At 40.5% G+C, this 20,494-nt stretch overlaps 1 protein-coding gene across 6 annotated transcripts in view; it reads left to right on the forward strand.

Moving 5' to 3' along the window:
• The window catches only part of FOCAD (focadhesin), a 156,058-nt gene that overhangs the window by 97,870 nt on the left and 37,694 nt on the right, over positions 1-20,494 (forward strand). For all 6 annotated transcript variants that reach the window (XR_008843987.1, XM_056520096.1, XM_056520116.1 and 3 more), the window contains exons 21-26: positions 2,620-2,741; positions 3,928-4,020; positions 7,886-7,974; positions 8,922-8,963; positions 15,694-15,802; positions 18,234-18,350. Coding sequence is in view for 5 of the 6 variants with exons in the window: in XM_056520096.1 (XP_056376071.1) it covers positions 2,620-2,741; positions 3,928-4,020; positions 7,886-7,974; positions 8,922-8,963; positions 15,694-15,802; positions 18,234-18,350 (572 nt within the window). In the remaining variant the exon portion in view is untranslated. The remainder of the gene's footprint in view (positions 1-2,619; positions 2,742-3,927; positions 4,021-7,885; positions 7,975-8,921; positions 8,964-15,693; positions 15,803-18,233; positions 18,351-20,494) is intronic.

Genomic DNA, 20,494 nt, shown 5'->3' on the forward strand with positions numbered 1-20,494 from the left:
TTGCTCTTTAAGGTTGTTCTTGAAGCCACGTTGCAATACCAAACACCCGGGGTGATTGACAACACTCAGGCCCCTGGAAAAATGAAGCAAGGGCCCCCTGTAAGACATCACCTCTTGCCCTACCTCTTCACCACCTCTATTCCGCCCAAACTCCTCCTCATGCCCACATGAGGGTGTGGCTTTTTATGAGTAATTATTGAGGGTGTGTGGTTTGTGGGGGTGGGGCTTGTTACATGGTGGAGTTTTTTTAATCCGTACAGCTAGGACAATACAGAGGTAAAGGATTTCCCATAACAGCTATTAAAGGTGTTGTCCAGAGAGCCTAATAAAATAATAAAAACTTTAACTCCCTTTCCTAGGCTCCCTCAAAGTCTCCAGTATCAGGATGCCCCTTCTCTAGCCGGTCTCCGCAAACAGTCTTCTTCTCGGAGTGCGGCCGGAGCTGTAAACGCGACATTACAGCGCCACTCGGGCAATCACTGAACACAGCGGTGTCCTGCCTCTGCCAGTGATTGGCGAGCGGCAATGTAAATTCTCCTGGCTGTAGACGCTGTGCTCTGCAGCTAGGGAGAATGCTTTGTAACTAGCTGCAGACAGAGCACCCTGATACCAGTGAGTTAAAGTTTTCATTATTTTATTAATCTGTCTGGGAACATTGTTAAAAGAATAATTTTTCATTGGATAACCACTTTAAAAGGAACCAAGCAGTAGATTTTACCATATCTAGTGCTTGGCAGAGCATTATATATGGTAAAATCTTTATCCTTACCTCTCAAGGTGATGTTTTTGCCACCAGGAATGGTGAGAGTATGAAATTATTAAAGGGGTACTCCCGTGGAAAACTTTTTTTTTAAAATCAACTGGTGCCAGAAAGTTAAACAGATTTGTAAATGACTTCTATTCAAAAATATTAATTCTTCCAGTACTTATTAGCTGATGAATACTACAGAGGAAAAGGTATTTTTGAAACACAGAGCTCTCTGCTGACATCATGATCACAGTGCTCTCTGCTGACATCTCTGTCCATTTTAAGAACTGTCCAGAGTAGGAGAAAATCCCCATAGCAAACATATGTTACACATGAACAAGTTACACATGATTTCAATGTGTAATGTTTCAACGGGGCGGGTTTAATATAATTACTAGGGAAGGGAAAGGATGAGGTAGAGGAAGGACTGAAGCACGGAGGGACTAGAAGCTGAAGCAAGGCAGCATGGGGAATGACGATTTTTACGTCATCCTCCACATCACCATAACCCGGAAGAACCGGGAAATTTGCGGCGCTGCAGCGGGAAAACGGCCAGACCGACTTCTGAAAGAAGGACATTGATAGAAAGGTACAGCCGCGGGGAACATTTTGGGCCAAAAGAATTGTGCACCATAGTACTCCTTTAATTACCTAACACCAGTGTTTCCCAACCATGGTGCCTCCAGGTGTTGCAAAACTACTACTCCCAGAATGCCAAAGGCTGTCCAGGCATGCTGAGAGTTGTAGTTTTGCAACATCTGGAGGCACCTTGGTTGGGAAACACTGCCCTACACAGTAATAGTGCCCTTTTTGTGCTCCTATATAGTTAGGCCCCCTCAGTGTCCCCATATTGCCATTAGGCCCCCTCTGTCTCCCCATATAGCAACTAGGCTTTCTCTGTGCACCCAAATAGCACTATATGGGCAAACCCCCTCGTGTATAATGTATATAGGCAGACCCCCTTCATGTTTGATATATATAGGCAGATCCCAAACCACATGTATATAGGCAGAACCCAACACCCCTCCCCTCACATATATAGGCAGAACCCCAATCACCTCCACCCACCCTATATGTGTAGGCAGACTCCTCCCCCCACCTCATGTGTAGGCAGACCCTCAACCCCCTACTTCATGCGTTTAGGCAGACACCCAACTCCCCTCCCCCACTTCATGTGTGTAGGCAGACCCCTCTACCCATGAGTATAGTCAGACCTCTCCCCTAACCTATGTGTATAGGCAAACTCCCAACCCCCTTCACCCTATGTATATAGGCACACCCCCAAAGCCCCTCCCTCCACCCCACCCCCTGTGTATAGGTAGACCCCCACCCCATGTGTATAGACAGACCTCCCCCGCATGTGTATAGGCAGTAATGTCCACATAAACACGTGCATAAACCAGTGATAAGAGAAACCGATCTTTTGTTAGATTGTAGTGCTTTTTGCTTCCTCCTTCTCTTTGCTTTAGCATGTACAGCGTAATTTATAATTCAGGATATGTGTATGCACTTGCCCAATATCTTGTGATTTACATCTAAGCTTGATGAAATATATTGAGGATTTATACCCAGTATAAAGCCAAGTATGTTATTTCACAGCATTGCTGGCAGCAGTCATTGTGTTGAGGCAGACATATGCATGATTCATTTACTGCCGATTCCATAATAAACATCCTGCTGCTTTCCCTTTAATGAAGGAATCAGTGATGATATCCAGGTTGTATCATTGTTTATCAAACAGATGAAATAAAAGAAAGAATTATTTCTCCCTAGTTCTAATCTGCAGTCACTCAGTGTATGTGTAGGGGTTATTGTGTTTATGCATGTACTTTGTCTTTTTATTTTTCCTTACCAAATGTAACTTTTCACAGCCGGCATGCTGCTGTGCTATGACCTGCCTGTTCAGACAGACAGAGATGGCAGACCCATCAATCGCTTTCTTGCCAGCAGGGGCCGCAGTTACCAGCAGATGTTAACAGCCCTCATACATGAGGTATGGATTAAGAGCATACTACTAGAATCACTCCACTAGCCAGCAATCTTACTACTATTAACATGTGATACTAAAGTTTCAGTTAGAAAACCGATTTATGTTAAGAATAGAATTGCTTTATTTGTAAAACATATTGGTAACCAGTGTTTGTTTTTAATTTTTTCTCTTTTAACATGGGGCTCTTTTTTTTTGTAAAATGTGGCTAATCTCAATTAAAAACTTTATAACATTTAATAATGTGCACAATGTATTGACTACTTTTATGAAAACAAATGGGTTCATTTTATAGATATTAAACAAGGAGTAAAATACATTGTGGCAGATTTGTGTATAGAGCAGTGTTTCCCAACCAGTTTTCCCCCAGAGGCACACTGGTTGGGAAACCTCTTCCCATTTTTGAGAAGACCACCTCCTTAAAGAGGTACTCCGGTGGAAAACTTTTTTTTTTTTTAATCAACTGGTGCCAGAAAGTTAAACAGATTTGTAAATTACTTTTATTAAAAAATCTTCATCCTTCCAGTACTTATTAGCTGTTGAATAATACAGAGGAAATTATTTTCTTTTTGGAACACAGAGCTCTCTGCTGACATCTTGACCACAGTGCTCTCTGCTGACACCTCTGTCCATTTTAAGAACTGTCCAGAGTAGGAGAAAATCCCCATAGAAAACATATGCTGCTCTGGACAGTTCCTAAAATGGACAGAGATGTCAGCAGAGAGCACTGTGGTCATGATGTCAGCAGAGAGCACTGTGTTCCAAAAAGAAAATAATTTCCTATGCATTATTCAGCAGCTGATAAGTACTGGAAGGATTAAGTTTTTTTTTATAGAAGTAATTTACAAATCTGTTTAACTTTCTGGCACCAGTTTCTGGCTCCTGAGTACCCCTTTAACTATACCAAACTTTGCATGACCATTTTTATATCAGACAATCACTCTCACCCCCCCCCCCCCTTAAAGACCATTTTTCAGTTTAAATTTGGGTGATTGTTTCCAAAAGGATTGACTGCATGCGTGTGTGCATATGTGTATGTATGTAAAGTATATATGTGTGTGTATGTGCGTATATATATATATATATATATATATATATATATATATATATATATGTGTGTGTGTGTGGCAATCTTCTTGTAGAATGGACTGTCAAGATTAAAACATTATGCATTGGTTGTCTCTTTTTGTAGGTTAATATCCAATCCTCTGAATGGCATCGATCCATATTACTGCCACAGTCCTGGCTTGGCTTCATGACAAGGACTTACCATGCTGTATTGCAGGTAAACTTTAAACACTGGCCCAGATTTTTCTGTCTGTCTGAGACAAAAAATTCTTATTTTCCCATAACAATCAATCACAGCTCAGCTTTAATTTCCTAACAAGTTCTGGTATAATGAAACTGAGCTGTGATTGGGTTGCTATTGGCAAATCACTCTGGTTTTTATCTCCGACAGATTTTGTAAATCAGGGCCATGGTGTAGAAGTAGCTCCACCTTCCTTAAAGAGGTTATCATACTTCTTACCATCCTCTGTTTATATACTAGATTAGGCACCCAGTATGAAAAGCTATATTGTGCCAGCACTGGTCATTTCAAAGAAAACATGTGACTAACTGTACCAGGGGAACTGTCATCAGTATCGCCCGCATTAACCTTTTGGTATAGGCTTGTAGTTTGGGTGAAGCTGGCAGAAACATAAAACACGGCAGAATTTCCAAGCAGAATCTTCACTTCCCGACTCAGTGCTCCACCATAGACTATAATTGAGCCTCTTCTGGAATCAGTCAGATTGCATGCTGAGCCAGGGAGTGCCGCTGTTATGGGCTCCTTCAGGCTTCATCCAATGATCTGTGTGACATATCAAACTTTTCCAACAATTAAATGACAGTGACACTTTATGTGCTGAATTTCTGTAGATCGAATCGGACAAATCTGAGAGTTACAGTGGCTATTGTTTAAACTGATTGACTATTTTTTTTTCTCACACACTTTTTTTTTATTCATGTGCTTCCTATCTAGGCTTTTGTAAGCATTGAAAATACTTCAATATTTTTTTTTTAAATAAAGGCTTAAAGAGTACCTCTCATTAACTTGATACATTTTATAATCCTCCCGGTTCACTGCCCCCATCATGATAAACCACCCCCTGCCTTTACTTTTTTTATTTTTTATTTTTCTACCTGGATATTGCTCTGTATTTTCTGCTCAGTCTCGGTCAGATTCACAGACTGGGAAGGGGTGTTACCATCTGAAATCTTCTGAAGTCATACAAGGGTGAACCTCCTCCCTGACTCTGCAACCAACAGCAAACGGCAGTTAAGTGTGAGATGAGCTATGATTGGATTAGGCTGGTCACACACCCCTCAGCACTCCAGATTGCATTTCCTGTGTTTGGACTTCTGCCATGCCAGCAGGAGTCCAAAGTCTGTGCAAAAGATGGGGGGAAATGTGCTCTGGACAAGTAGGGATACACCTAGTGGATGCTTTTTTAAACACAATAGCAAAAATAGGTTTTAATGAGAGTGCCCATATAAACAATTTTCATCTAGGCCATTTAATGGGGTTTTCCTACAGGCAACACCTATAAAAATGGTAGATGATCAATATCTAGTTACCGGATGCTCTTCTGCCAAGACTCCCACTTAATCACAAAAACTATTGGAACTAATGGAGATGGCTGATTACAGCTATCTCTGTCAGTTCCATAGAGTTTTGCCATAGAGTGGCAATGCACTTCCCCTACGACTGCGTCATTCAAATCTGAAACATATGACCTTCCTTCTCAACATTAGTGGGGGTCTCTGTGGTGGATCAGTGTTAAGTATTATTTGTGGAAAACTGTTTTAAAGAGTACCGCTCATGATCTTGTTAAATTTTATAATCCTCCCTGCCTTTATTTTATAATTTTTTTTTTATTTAAAAAAGAGAGTTTATTGAAAACTAAGTCAACAAGAACAGACATCATAACAGGGTGGCACATAGGTGAGCAATACAGTGATATTCTAGATGAGCCAAACATCATAAACATATAGAGAAGTAACAAAGCAACAAAGTAAAAAGGTACATAGGGGTGGACGAGGGGATAGAATAAAGGGGGTCAGGTGCTAGACAAGGGAGAAGAAGAGGGGTCAGGGAGAGAGGGAGAAGGTCCAGAGACCAGAGAACTAGATGCCAGAGGATGGAGAAGGGATCACAAGGTACGAGAAGAGGAGGTAGAGAGCCCAAACCGTAGGAAACGAGGGGAGGCAGCAAAGTCCATCCAGAGACGCCAGCGCTTGATATACTGCTCTAAAGTACCATGGAGGTCAGCAAGGCACTCCTCTAAGCCCTGGAGATAAAGGACTTCCCTAAGCCAATCAGTAGCAGTAGGGGGATGTTGATTTCCAGCGTCTGGGTATGACACGTCTACCGGCTGCCAGGAGTACTCCAACAAGGCTTTTCCTCAGAAAGTCAGAAGAGCCAGGTAACATGGAGAGGAGGAGGGCTTGAGGGGTGTTTGCAACCTGGGTGCCTGTGATATCGCTAATCAGGGCACAAACAGTGTGTCAGAAGCCAGCCAGCCGGGGACAAGCTAACCACACATGAGACAGGGAACCCACGTCCCAGCCACACCTCCAGTAGAGAGCAGACACCGATGGGTAGTAGCGATGAAGCAGGACCGGGACCCTGTACCAACTAGAGAGTATTTTGTAGTTCATTTCTTGTAGAGCTACTGCTACGGATGCCTTGTGGCACAGCATGAATGAGGTTGTCCACTCCTAAGTGCTGGCGGTGTAGCCTAGCTCTCTAACCCAACCCATTTGATAAGGTAGCAATGCACGGGATTCCCTGTTGCGGAGCATAACATAGAGTTGGGATATTGTACGTGTGGGTCTGGTAGTGCTCAAGCAAAGCTGTTCAAAGGGTAGGATCTCTCTATGCAATTCACCCGATACCGGCCACGTGTGGTAGAAATGTCAAAGCTGATGATATTGGAGCATACACAGAGCGGAGGCGGCGGGGTCGCCCACTATTTCGGAGAGACCTTTTAAGGACAAGGAGTGGGGGACCTTAGTGATGGGCAGGGGACCCGACGGTGGGATAGTGAGGAAGCCGCCCGGGGACTGCCTTTAGTTTTTATAATTTTTTAGTTTTCTACCTTGATATTGCTCTGTATTTTCTGCTCAATCTCAGTCAGATTTACAGACTGGGAAGGGGCGTTACCCAGCAGGTGTGACATCATAGCCATACATCAAGCCATACAGAGGAGAAGTTCCTCCCTCACTCTGCTTCACACAGCCCAGAGCAGTTCAGTGTGTGAGATGAGCTCTGATTGGATAAGGCTGCACACCCCCCCCCCCTCATCATTTCCTGCTTTTGGACTTCTGCCAGGCCAGCAGGTGTCCAAAGTCTGTGCAAAAGATGCGGGGAAATGTGCTCTGGACAAGTAGGGAGACACCCAGTACCAGCTTTTTTAAACACATATAAAACTTCTTTTTTTTTTAAAGCAAAGTACATTAGAAAGATTTTTTTTATTTACCATAAGGAGTGCAATAGCAAAAATTTGTTTTAATGAGAGGGCCCATTTAAGTGCAATAAGAAAGGAAAGCTACAGGTTTTAATGACATCTAAACAGCATACCAAATGTACATGGATCTTTAGTTTCCATTCCAATATTATGTAATAGTGTGCTGGAGTGCTTAAATGGGCACTGTCAGATACAATAACTTTTGATATGTTATAAATCATGCAAAAACAATATGTTTTGCAATTGCTTTCATCCGAAAATGTTTATTATTTCATACTAAAAAAGCCAGTCAAAAAACTCCTGCAGTGCCCAGTGGTCATCGACACATCATGTACACCATGAGGGATTAACAGGGCTGCAGGCAGGGCCCTCTGTGAGTCAGAGCAGAATGAGGGAGGGGGAGGAGTTGTCACAGTGAAGAGAAGAGATGGACACGCCCCATGCCTCTGCATGAACAGATTCCTCACTGAGCAAATGATGGCAAGTAAATAAAGGCAATTCTTAGAGAAATATAGGTCGTAGACACATACAAATTAGATGTACATGATCAGGATTAGGTACTGAGCAACATATAACAGTTTTTTGTTTTTGGTGGGGGGGTCTGACAGGTACGCTTTAATTTTATTTTTATATTTTTAGGGCAGACAAGCTGAATTGGAGATGCAACTGAAGCATGGAAAGGATGACCCACAGGAACTTCAGTATAAGACATTTACAGCTTGGCTATGGTAAAAAAAAATGTTAAGAATTGCCAATTCTTATCTCAGCAATTAAATCTTCAAAATCACAGTGCATTGTTTAAAAGGTTTTCTGGGCTTAATTTATTGATGGCCTATCCTGATAATAGCCTATCTAGTTAAAAGATGTGGAAGATGTGAAAATAGACACAAAAGAAAAAGAATGCAGAGCTCCTCATAGGGTGACACTGTATCATACAAGAAGCAAATTGGTGTAGTAAAGAAAAGGTGCACACCTTGTTGGCTTGTATAAGACCATTGTACCTGTACACGCCTTACTGGCCAACAGGTCTTCTGGTACATTCCAATAGAGGGAGCTGCAGCCTCAACAGGTATGGATGCCAGACCCCTTTCAAAGGTCAATGTGAAAGCAAACACAGGTAGTTCCTGCAGAAAAAAAGAAACGGAAGCTGTGCTAGATACCCGGAGGGAATATAGCTCATAGGACTTTAGGAACTTGTTTCCCTTTCCTCAAGTTACAGACAAGGTCCTTGTCTTTAACCTGAGCAAGCGGAAATAAGTCCTCAAAACTTGGTATTTTAAGAACAACAAAGATCTTCTGAACTCTACCACCTTTAAGTCTGAGGATTTCCATTCCGTGAGAGTATCCAGCACAGCTTCAGGGTTTTCTACTAATGGAAACTACCTACATATCCTCAGAATAGGAGATCAGTATCAGATTGGTTGAGTGCTAAAGCTAATAGGAGCAGAGCTAGAGTAATTCAGCATGGCCACTGCACAAAGGGCATGTATGTCCGTGCCACCGCATTAAAAAACAGCTGTTTTGGAGGTGCCTGCAGTCAGCACTCCACCAATCTGATATTAATGACCAATGTGCTTCAATATTTAGCTTTGATAATACATAGTTTATTGACACTTGTCATTTTGTAAGATTTCTGAACCTAGTAAGTGGCCTACATGTCTTTTACATATTACAGGGTTAGAGATGCTCTTACTGAAGTAATTCGTTCTGCAGTCAAGTAAGTTATAACACCTGAATGTTTTATGTATATATTTAAAGAGATGTTCCCAAGTACTGGCATATCACTAGTGTAAGTCTAAATTTTTTTTACTGTACAGCAGTTCTCCCAGCCACCCGGCTGTGCAGAAACATACAGTCTGTTTCATTCACCCCACAAATATGTTTCAGTTCATCACTCTGTCTAGGATACCCTGTATGCACAGCTCTTTTCTGGTCATCATGCTGCAGTATCTCAATATCATACAGGCCATTCCAAAACACAAATGTTTTTCTGCCATTCTTTAGTTGGTTTACTTGTTTTCGTTGCATTATTGTCAACTCAGTGATTGCAAAGCATTTACAGGACCTGAGGCTTCAAAGCAGTCCAAAACATGACGTTTGGTCTACCATGTTTCACAATTTAGATGAGGTTTTCAGACTGTGTGTGCAATGTTCTTTTTCCTCCAAACATAGCATTGTGCATTTCCCAGAAACATTATGGGACATCAAGAGGTGCTACACTTGAGTTGAGTACAATGCTTGTTGTTTTCACTTGTACTGTCCTTCCATTAAAGGAGTGCTCCGGGGAAGTTAAGAAAAGTAAAAATGCCTTAAAGCCGCCACAATACCTGTTCTGTGTCCCCTATAATTGTCCATGTGATTTTGCCAGCTCCTGTGGCCCCTGTTGTCTCCTAAATATTCTTTTTTCATTTCATCATCATGACAGTACCACCCTGAGATTGTCTCCTGTAGCTCTTAGAGGAACAGGAAGCACAGAGAGTTTAAAAAGGCCCCTCCCCATCCACCCCTCAGTGTTTTCTGTTCCTAGGAGCACACATGGAGAGGTGAGGTTCTTACCTCTGTTGGGCTGGATTCTCTGCTCCGGACAGGGCTGCAGGCAGCGGGGGTTCGTTTACGGCTGCGTCTCCCTCCTCCTGTTGCTGCCTCCTTGTCCCTTCCTCCAGGCTGGTTTCGGAATCTCCACAGAGCTCCCTGGCTGTTCTGGGCTCCACATGCTCGTGCATGCCCTAGGATTGGCTGGTGACCGGAAGTTCCTCCCCAAGATGGCGGTGCCCACCCGAATGCCGGAGAAGTAGGGAGGGGGGCCAAATTTGAACAGAGGAGTATAAATTGCTCCTCTGTTTCATCCTGCATCCCTCTGATCCAATGATGCTTTTGCTGCCCCCCCCCCCCGCTCTGCTCATCTGGAGCGCTTGGCATTAACTGTGAGTAGCTGGCCCTTAGGGGGTTAACTTACTTTGTGTACTGCCTTCTTGCTTATGTATCTAACATAGTGTTTTATGTAATAGCAGTGGTTTCTTTAAGGGGTTAGCACCATATTGCTTTGCACTACGCTTCTTTTTTTCCTATATTCTCACCTCAAAAATCTCACCTCAAAAATCTTAATGTGGGCAGAGAAAAATTTATTTTCCCTTATAGCTGTACATCTGAGGGGTGTAGAGAATCAGGAAATAGACTTCTTAAGTCGGAACCAAGTGGATCCAGGGGAATGGGAACTAAATTCCCATGTCTTTCAGTCGCTGGTGAGAGTTTGGGGAGATCCAGAAATAGATTTTTTTGCCAGCAAGAAAAATCGCAAAGTACAGAACTTCTTCTCTCTCAATCCAAGAAAAAACCTCTTGCAGTAGATGCTCTTCAACAAAAATGGGACTTCTCTCTTGCCTATGCATTTCCTCCTCTTCCTCTCATCCTGAAAGTGCTCAAAAAGATTCAATTGGAGAAAGTTCGTGTCATTTTCATAGCCCCTTGGTGGCCTAAGAGAGGTTGGTTGAGCCTTCTAAATCTTCTCTCATTAACATAACTGATCCGCCTTCCTCAAATGAAGAATCTTCTGATGCAGGGACCTCTGTGTTATTAGGACCTAGAAACCCTACAGTTAACAGCATGGCTCTTGAAAAGCATAGCCTTCTAAAAAAGGGACTTTCTAGCAAAGTGATTAGTATATTGTTAAAGAGTAAAAAAGATTCTACCTCTACTATATATTTAAGGCACTGGAGAAAATGTATGTTATGGTGTGGTCCTTCTCCCCCGGACATTCTGAACCCAGACATCTCTAGAATCCTTGACTTTCTCCAAGAAGGGAGGGTAGGCGGCTCACACTACATATTTAAAGAGGTACAGGGTACCGAGGTGACTGCAAAAAACATGATACCCTAACGTGTTTAGTCTACAAAAATCAAACAGAGAGGGTGCAGACTTTTTAGGTAGATGTACTGGAGTGTATAAAGTGTAAAGATATGAATAATACGGCTAGGTGAATACAAATTATTTATTCATATAAATGAATAAAAATTTATAAAATTAACCCACTATCATTGTGTCCAATTTAGGGGTTATAGCAATGTAAAATAATAGATAATAATATATAAAATAATAAAATGTGCAACTAGAAAGATAGCATAAAATGTCTGTATAGCGGCAAATAATCTCCACAGTTATCTTCTGTAGTCATTGGTAATATAGTGGTTTACATCCATAAATAATGTTCCTTTTGGGAGATAAGCTTGTTGGTTGTATAGTTCTCCTATGTGAACTTTCTTATGATAGAAAGATATTGGAGGAAGTTGGTGCACGGCACCATTCATCGACACAGATGAATACTGAGGATCGTGGTGCATGCTGGCACGGGTTGCGTCTGGCACAGATGGTGAAGTGCCCGCTGGTTGTCAATGCGCTGCGATGTCCCCCGCGATGTCTCCTGGCTTTCTTATAGTTCTCGGCTGGTGCAGACTGGAGATGGTACCTGCGACTGGGAGGCTTTGGTTGGAGACAGCGGTGAGAGCTCGGTGGTATGGGAGTGGCGGCTGGCATCCTCATGTGAATGATGCGCTATTAGTGCGCGTGCTGTTGTGGTACCCGACTTGGGGGCTTCCAGCTGTTGCCATAGTTCAATGAATGTAAGTAGTTGGTAAAACCTTGTTGGGGTACAAAGTTTGGATGTCTAAAAGCTTTTCAGGGGAGTCCCCTTCTTCAGTACCGATATAGTATACCTCTATGGAGCAAAAGGTTCTATTTATAAGAACTTTTTCCAAAAAAATAGCAAATGTCTCCAAGGGTTTGAAAACCATAAAAGTTCAGACGGCAGCCTTGGCTTGCTACTTTGATTCCTCTCTAGCTGAACATAAATGGATAAAAATATTTTTTTTCCGCTATATCTAGTATAAAACCTAAGATCTCTAACTTGACTCCCCCCTCGGATCAAAATTTAGTTCTTTCTGCCTTAACCAAACATCCTTTTGAACCATTATCTGAGACCTCTGTTAAATTGTTGACCTGTAAAACTGCTTTGTTAGTTGCCATCACTTCGGCAAGGAGAGTTGGAGAAACCCAGGCTCTATCTATTGAAGAACCGTATTGCATGATTCTGGATCACAGGATTATTTTCAAGCTTAATTCAGCTTTTCTTCCAAAGGTTGTAACTAATTTCCATAGGTCTCAAGATATTATATTGCCCTCATTCTGCAATAATCCACAAAATCAGAAATAAGAAGTCTTACATAACCTGGACGTCAGAAGATGTGTTATTCACTACTTGGAGACTACAAAATCTAGGAGAAAAGATTCTAACCTTTTTATTCAATTTCAAGGGCCCAATAAGGGCAAGAAAGCTACAAAAAAATCAATTTCTAGGTGGCTGAAGATGGCTATCCAGGAGGCTTATAAATCATCTGGTAAGCAAGTCCCTGAAGGTCTTTGTGCTCATTCCACTAGGGCGCTAGCTGTCTCCTGGGCCGAAAAGGCTTCAGCCTCCATCAAACAGATTTGCAGAGCGGCAACGTGGTCATCTCCGCATACCTTCTTCAACCATTATAAGTTGAATGTAACATCTTCCCAAGATCTGTCTTTTGGCCGAAAGGTGTTGCAAGCTGTGGTCCCTCCCTAAAGTCACCTGTTTATCTGGTATGTCTCATGGTGGTGCTGTCATGATGATGAAATGAAAAGATGGAATTATTACTTACCGATAATTTGTTTTTCATGAGTTAATCATGACAGCACCCTTTAATTCCCACCCTTCATGGTGGATAAGTATTTATAGATGAATTGTGTATTCTCTAGTTAATTTTAAACCACTGAGGGGTGGATGGGGAGGGGCCTTTTTAATCTCTCTGTGTTTCCTGTTCCTATTATAGCTACAGGGGGACAATCTCATGGTGGTGCTGTCATGATGAACTCATGAAAAACGGAGTATCGGCAAGTATGAATTCCATCTTTCCTTACTTGGAGCCCAGACTACAACTCCCAGTAGTCAGTGTGGCTTTGTGTAATGGCTGCCAGACAATTGCTTTTGCCATCTTTGTGCATGCTGTGTTGTTGTAAACACACTGTACATGTCTTTTCTTTCAAACTTTCCTTCCCCTCAGCAATAAATCATGCTATTCTCTGAATGGCAACAGTCAGTGACCTACAGCAGGAAAAGAGCAGCGTTATGTGCTGAGGAGACTTCTCTGTCGGCAAGATTCTCACACAGGAAGGGGGAGGGGAGGTGTGGCTGTGAAGACAGAAATCACATGGTATTTGTCTTCCAGGAGGGTGGGGGCTAGTCTCATTGAGGGGTTTGCACAAAGACAAGCAGGATCTGATAATGATGTATTTCTCTCACTCCCTGCATGTAAGTGACAGCTGAAAGAGGGAAACTGCTCTCTATAGCTAATGAATGATATTTAGACAAATACATAGGTTGGGGAGATGAAAAGAATTGGCTATGGGTTTAGTTCCCCGGAGTACCCCTTTAACACAATTTTTATTATTGAGAGACTAAAAGGATAATGTTCCTCCTTGATGAGTGTGTCATAAAGACGTGGGGAGAGTTATAGGCTATTTATTCTCCACTGGGAATTTGGGGAAGAAATTATATGCAAAGCAGCTCACCTTTTCCACCTTTCCTTGAAAGTCAGTGTTTCACTCCAACTGGAAGTTTTAGAACTTGACAGGGAATGTAAGTCAGAAATCTCTCCAGAAAAAAAGAATACCCATCTGTAGACAGCTCTTTTGGGGTTATTGCCCTTTGTCAGTACAAAGTAGGGTGCTGTCAGGCTGTTGAGAGACCTATCATCATGGGACCAAAGAGGAAATATTTTTCTTTTAGAAGAGCGCAGGTAAAACTACCTGGAAAAGGTGAGAGCAGCTTTGCATATCCTTTCACCTGATTGATGCATGATTTCATGACTTTTCTGTAGGTCTTTTACTGTTAACCTTGATTTCTTTCTTACCTTTTTCAGGGTTGCATATTGAGCTTGCAGTGATCTTAACAGGGTGCCCACTTGTAGTGATTGTAGCAACAGCACTAAGTTTTCTAAATTTGTAGACAAATCCTTGGTGGATTTGTGTACATCCCAGACTTCAGTAAATTGTTTGTTGCATTTTCTAGTTTCCTTCATTTCTAAAACATAATCTCTAAAAGTTGTTTGCATTAAGTCATTGTTCAAGCTTCAATGCAAAGGACAGGTTTATCCGTAACTGGACTTTATTTGCTTTTATTTCATTGGCAAAACACCTGTGAAACCCAACAACTTCTCTTATCTCCTTAAAGGGGTACTCCACTGGAAAACATTGTTTTTTTTAATCAACTGGTGCCAGAAAGTTAAACAGATTTGTAAATTTCTTCTATTAAAAAATCTTAATCCTTTCAGTATTTATCAGCTGCTGTCATGATCCATATTCTTTTTGAATTTCCTTTCTGCCTGACCACAGTGCTTTCTGCTGACACCTCTGTCCATTTTAGGAACTTTCCAGAGTAGGAGAAAATCCCCATAGAAAACCTATCTTGCTTCGGACAGTTCCTGAAATGGACAGAGGTGTCAGCAGAGAGCACTGTGATCAGACAGAAAGGAAATTAAAAAAGAAAAGAACTTCATGTGGATCATAACAGCAGCTGATTAGTACTGGAAGGATTGAGATTTTTTTGTAGAAGTAATTTACAAATCTGTTTAACTTTCTGGCAAATTAAAAAAGTTTTCATGTGGAGTACCCCTTTAATTCAAACACATTTTACCACTTTTTTGAGAAATTATTACCACCTATGTTTTTCTCTCAGCACTGTGGATGTTTACTCAGTGGGGAGAAAAAATAAAAACTGCCTTGTTTAACTTATAGCAGTTCAGATTTTATTTTACCAGAGCGCATTCAGATATGAAAGCTGAGTTGTGATTGGTTGCTATAAACAAAACCAGACAGTTTTGTTCTTTTCACAGTTTTTACAGCTACAGCCGTTTGTGTGTTACTAATGCAGTTAGCAAGCACTGCAGAACTCAAGGTAGTTCCAGAGGGAAAGCCTACTTTTTCTCACATCTGTATTAGACTTGAGACAGGTAACACAGGATCACACCATTGACAATCCCTCCATAGTAACCTCTGTCGAGGTTACACATAACATCAAAGCATGTTTTTTGACTACTTCTGCTGCCTCTGTACTCAGCAAAAGAAAAGTAACATGTATACAATAAAAAAACAAAATATACATTTTAAGTATATATTTCTTATATGTATTACAAAAAAAATGACCTTTTAAGCCTGACAGTAGACATGAGATATTTATTTTCAGATCATTGGCAGATACACCCTATTTTAGTAGAATCTGCTGTTAATCTTATGATAATGCTACAGACATTTTCGGCAGATCTCACTGCGTATCTTATGTTAATGGTAAGCTTCTGTGTTATTAGGTAAACAAATGCCTACTGGAACGTATAGCGATAATATATATTACTGCTGTTTTTGTCTCTTTGTAGAGATAGCCCTGTGGTAAAGGGGAATGCTCTCTTAGCTCTCACCGGATTAGCAGTTGCTGTATCTAAATATGAAAGCAGTATTCCTTCAGAAACCGAAGGTGCCCCAGAGGTGTGTCTCATTTATATTTCATTTATGATGAATGTTTGTTTATTCCTTAACCTTTAGACATGACTTAGGTAGGTAGCTCAATGCATGCTATTTCTGTTTGCGAAAGGTAACCTAAAGTTGAAATACATTTCCCAGCATGTGGCTATATAAAATTACACTTTGGTTGCGTGGTTGTGATTTATTTTTTTCATAATACCCTTTACTGTTCTGTAGTAAAAGTCATTACATGCTACAGTTAATTAAAAATATAAAATACATAGAAATGTTTATACTCCAGAACCATATTGTTAGCAATAAAAATATCCCATATGTGTTTTGGATTGTTATATCTACATAAATTAGATGGACATATATAAACCATGTTTAGATCTTAAACCCACACAAAACCTCCAAATAAATGAGAAAATTAACACGTATCAATCTTCAAAACACTGCAAGCTGAAAATAGGTTCCCCCTTTCTTCCTAGTCACCTACATTTTCAGGTAAATGCTGTATAAGGAAAAGATCAGTTAGCTTTCTTGGTCTCCATTGCAAGGAAGGTAGTGAGAGGATGATAGAATAGTAAACTTGGTATCGGCGAGTACTAGAATTAAAGTATCGGTACTCGGTCTTAAAAAAATGGTATCGGGACATCCCTAGTAAACTATTATATTCAAGAGGTCTTGAAAAATATTTGGTGACATGATTATCATCTTTGTGCTTGTATATTACGCCTCAGAAAAGCTTTTCATGATATACTGCATGGCAAAAAATGTATACACACTTCAACAGTGGTTATCGGTGTCCCTTTTTTAAATCAGAACTTAACTTTCTAGCAATCCTAGACCATTGTGAAGTGGTTTTAGACATTTAGGAACAATGGCGATGTGAATGTGGAACAGAGCCACAAACCGGCCTGAAAAGCATGAGTATTTGTGAAAAGTTTAAAACCAGCTTTAAGTCCTGCAGATCAAGCATACAACATAGAGAGCGCAGAGAATTTATATCCCAAGATGTTTACACACGATGAATGAAGATGACCCTGATCATGAGTGGTTGCAACACATGTTTCATAAGGATGAAGAATTTATGGAGAAAATGGTTTGGTCTGATGAAGCATAATGTAAACCAAATTGTACAGTAAATCCTCATAATTGTGTTTATTGTGCTCCTCACGTTTATGTGGAGAACGTAGTTGATTTACTTAGGGGCTGGTAAATGTCTGGCCAGGGGTTTAACTGGGCCATTTTTTTTCTATTTAAAGGAGTACTCCGGTGAAAAACAAATTGTTTCTATATCAACTGGCTCCAGAAAGTTAAACAGATTTGTAAATTACTTCTATTAAAAAATCTTAATCCTTTCAGTACTTATCAGCTGCTGAAGTTGAGTTGTTCTTTCCAGTCTGACCACAGTGCTCTCTGCTGACACCTCTGTCTGTCTCAGTATTAGAAGTAGAGCAAGAAAAAACCCTCAGGTATGGCGCTGCAGACTCTTGTAGACAGATGAGGCGGATGCCAAAGGTAATAGGAAAGTCCTCAGCAGGACATTTTATTAAAAAAACAATAAAATGGACAAGATTACGTGTTTCGGGAGGATCCCTCCCTTCCTCAGATCAGGATAAGGACAGTACAACAATAGCAGGTTTATATAGCCCAAAAATGGGCGCCAAAAACACATGGGAGGAGTAACAATCCAAACTTGAAGATCAAAGTAAAGGAACAGAAACAGCACTTACATATAATATACAGTATGAATATACATTAGGAAGCAATACAATTACAAATTGTGGTAATATAAGGTCAGGTTATGTGTTGGACCATGACTAGCAACTGCTGGAGAATCGCAGTGGGCCGGAAGCTGTCAGCCGCAGCATGTGAACAGTGTAACCAAGGCACTTCCTGTGTGAGAAGCACGTCAATATTCCTGTCTGTCTCAGGAACTGTCCAGAATAGGAGCAAATCCCTATAGCAAACTTCTCCTGCTCTGAACAGTTCCTGAGACAGACAGATGGTCAGCACTGTGGTCAGACTGAAAAGAACAAGTCAACTTCATCAGCTGATAAGTACTGGAAGGATTAAGATTCTTTAATAGAAGTAATTTACAAATCTGTTTATCTTTCTGGAGCCAGTTGATATGGGAAATTGTTTTAATTTTTTTCACTGGAGTACCCCTTTAAACGCAGTCACTGACCCAGTGTACCTCACTAAAATCAGAAGTGTCTGTGTGTTAATGTTGGCCTTTTTGAGCAGCTAATGTGATTTCAGAAGTCAAACATGACTTACAGCTATTTTTTGTCTATATAAATCTAGTAATAAAGCTTTTATGCAGGTATTTTTCAGGTTAAAGTGTGTGCATATATTTTACGTGTGTATGTAAATATTATTCATTTGGTAAGTATATTACTTTAAAGGCTTATAACAGCTGTTGATTTCTCTGATTATGTACCTGCAGATTGGACCTGAAATATTGCCCACCAACGCGTGGCTTGGTATGGTGCTTGATACCCTGCTAAGTATTATCAACAGTCATTACTATCCCAAAGGGAGAATCTTTCCTTGGTTCAAGCATGTAAGTTTGTTGCAGAGGTTTGGATATTAATTTTGATTTTAAGTACAAATTAAAAATTACATAAAACATGGGGTTGTCTGTTGAATTATTTTTTTCTTATTGTCTCCTGGCTGCTTAATAAAATAACAAACATTTTAACTCCCCTTTCTCGCTCCTTCATAGCTCCGGTATCAGGACACCCTTTCCACAGTCAGTTTCTCAGATTTCCCCCAAGCTGCAGAATGTAGCGTCTACAGCTGGGGGAACTGACAATGCTGCTCGCCAATTACTGGCCGAGGCGGGACACCTCTGCAGCCAGTGATTTATGGAGTGGCACTGTGACGTCATGTCTATAACTTTAGCCGCTCTGTGAAGCTGACTGTCAGCTGAGACAGGCAAGAGACGGGGCATCCTGATAGATGAGCTACATTTGTTATTTTATTAGGCAGACTGGGAACAATAAGAAAATAATAAATTCTACCGGACAACCTCTTTAACTAGTCTAGTGTTAAAAAAAATACCATCTTTCAAAGGGTTGGGACATATTATGCAGCAAGTAAACAGTCCGTTATTAAAGCTGATGGTGTTGAAAGCTTGAGGACCTAAGTGACTTTTGAAAGTGGGCAAATTGTTATGGATTGATGACTGGGTCTGAGCTTCTCCTAAAAGGTCTGTTGGGGTGTTCCCAGTATGCATTGGTAAGTACCTACAAAAAGTTGTTCAATGAACTCACTGATGCTAAATGATGCACGTGTGGAGCCAAAAGCTAGCATGTCTACTCCGATCACACAGAATAGTTGCTGTACCCCCTGACGGGTAACTATGACGGATGTCATACTTCTACTCACATGTAAAATAAATCTATGGTATATGAGATTTTACAGGACAGTGCTCTATACAAATGACAGTTTTTTTTTACATTGTCATAATTTTATTGTTTTTAAATAAATATAGGCAAATAGTATTGGTTTACCTTTACCTCCTAAACAACTTAACCCTTAAAGGAAAAAAAAAATACATATTTTTTTGTTTTACAGTAGATTTTGTGGTAAAATGAGTGGCATTACAAAGTACAATTAGTCATGCAGAAAAAAAAAAACCCTCATGGGTCTGTAGGTGGAAAAATTAATGGCGTAATGAAAAGTGCAATTATAAAAAAAATCACTGCATCCTTAATGGGTTAAGATATGTGCTAAAATAAATTTGACAATTACTTAGATGTGCAAAACCTTTTCAAAGTTATTTTCATATATGGATTTTTGCATTTTTTTTCCTTTTTTTTGTCTGATTTAAATTTATATATTACTTAAATTTGATAAATATTTAGTTTAATTTAGATGTAAGCTAGCATTGGAAGTTTTGCTGTTTGCCAATTTTCTAGGCTTCAAGTATGTTTTAAAAATGTTGAGTATACCTTTAACACCTAACTTGATGCCCTGCCAAGTTGTGGAGTTTGGTTTGTAGAAAATGAGCTGGCAGCTTTCCCATAGGCCCTGGTGGGAGAACATAGCAGCAGATGGCTTGTTTCCTATAGGGGGTTAATTCATTTTAATGAACGATACCAAGACATAAATAACAGGGAAGACAAGTCCCATGATACCTTGCTTCAAATACATCAAAACACAATGCACCAAAAGGTTTATATTCTATACAGTCTGACAGCATATTTATTCCTATGTTACAAAGCCTCAGTAGCCTTCAACACATTACTTTGCAGTTCATTTAAGATCCATAATCCCTTTAAATTATATCAAGCCTTGCATCTTATATCTATCTTTTCTTCATCCCTATATACTATGATAATACTGGAATGTATTGTTCTCCAGTATTTTTGAGTAAAAGGGCCTCCTAAATTTGTGTGTGCAGGCAGACTCAAGATATTCTAGATTCATCTCTTTGTAGTTTGGGGTGGTTACAATAAACTGCCGTCATTTCCGGAGCATTCTAGATCAGCACACTTGGGCCTGTTGTCTAGATTTTTATATACGGTAACTTCAAGAGGGTGCTCCCCTAAAATCCAAAGCACTAGCAAATTCAGAGCAGTTTTTCTTTCTTCTTTGGGGTCTGTTCACACGTCCTTATTTTCATTGCAGATTTTGTTGCCCATTGATTTCAATAGGCAGCAAAATCTGCTAGAGGAAATCAGCAGAAAATACACACACGTG

This window comes from Hyla sarda, chromosome 1 (assembly GCF_029499605.1).
Source record: "Hyla sarda isolate aHylSar1 chromosome 1, aHylSar1.hap1, whole genome shotgun sequence".
Taxonomy (NCBI): domain Eukaryota; kingdom Metazoa; phylum Chordata; class Amphibia; order Anura; family Hylidae; genus Hyla; species Hyla sarda.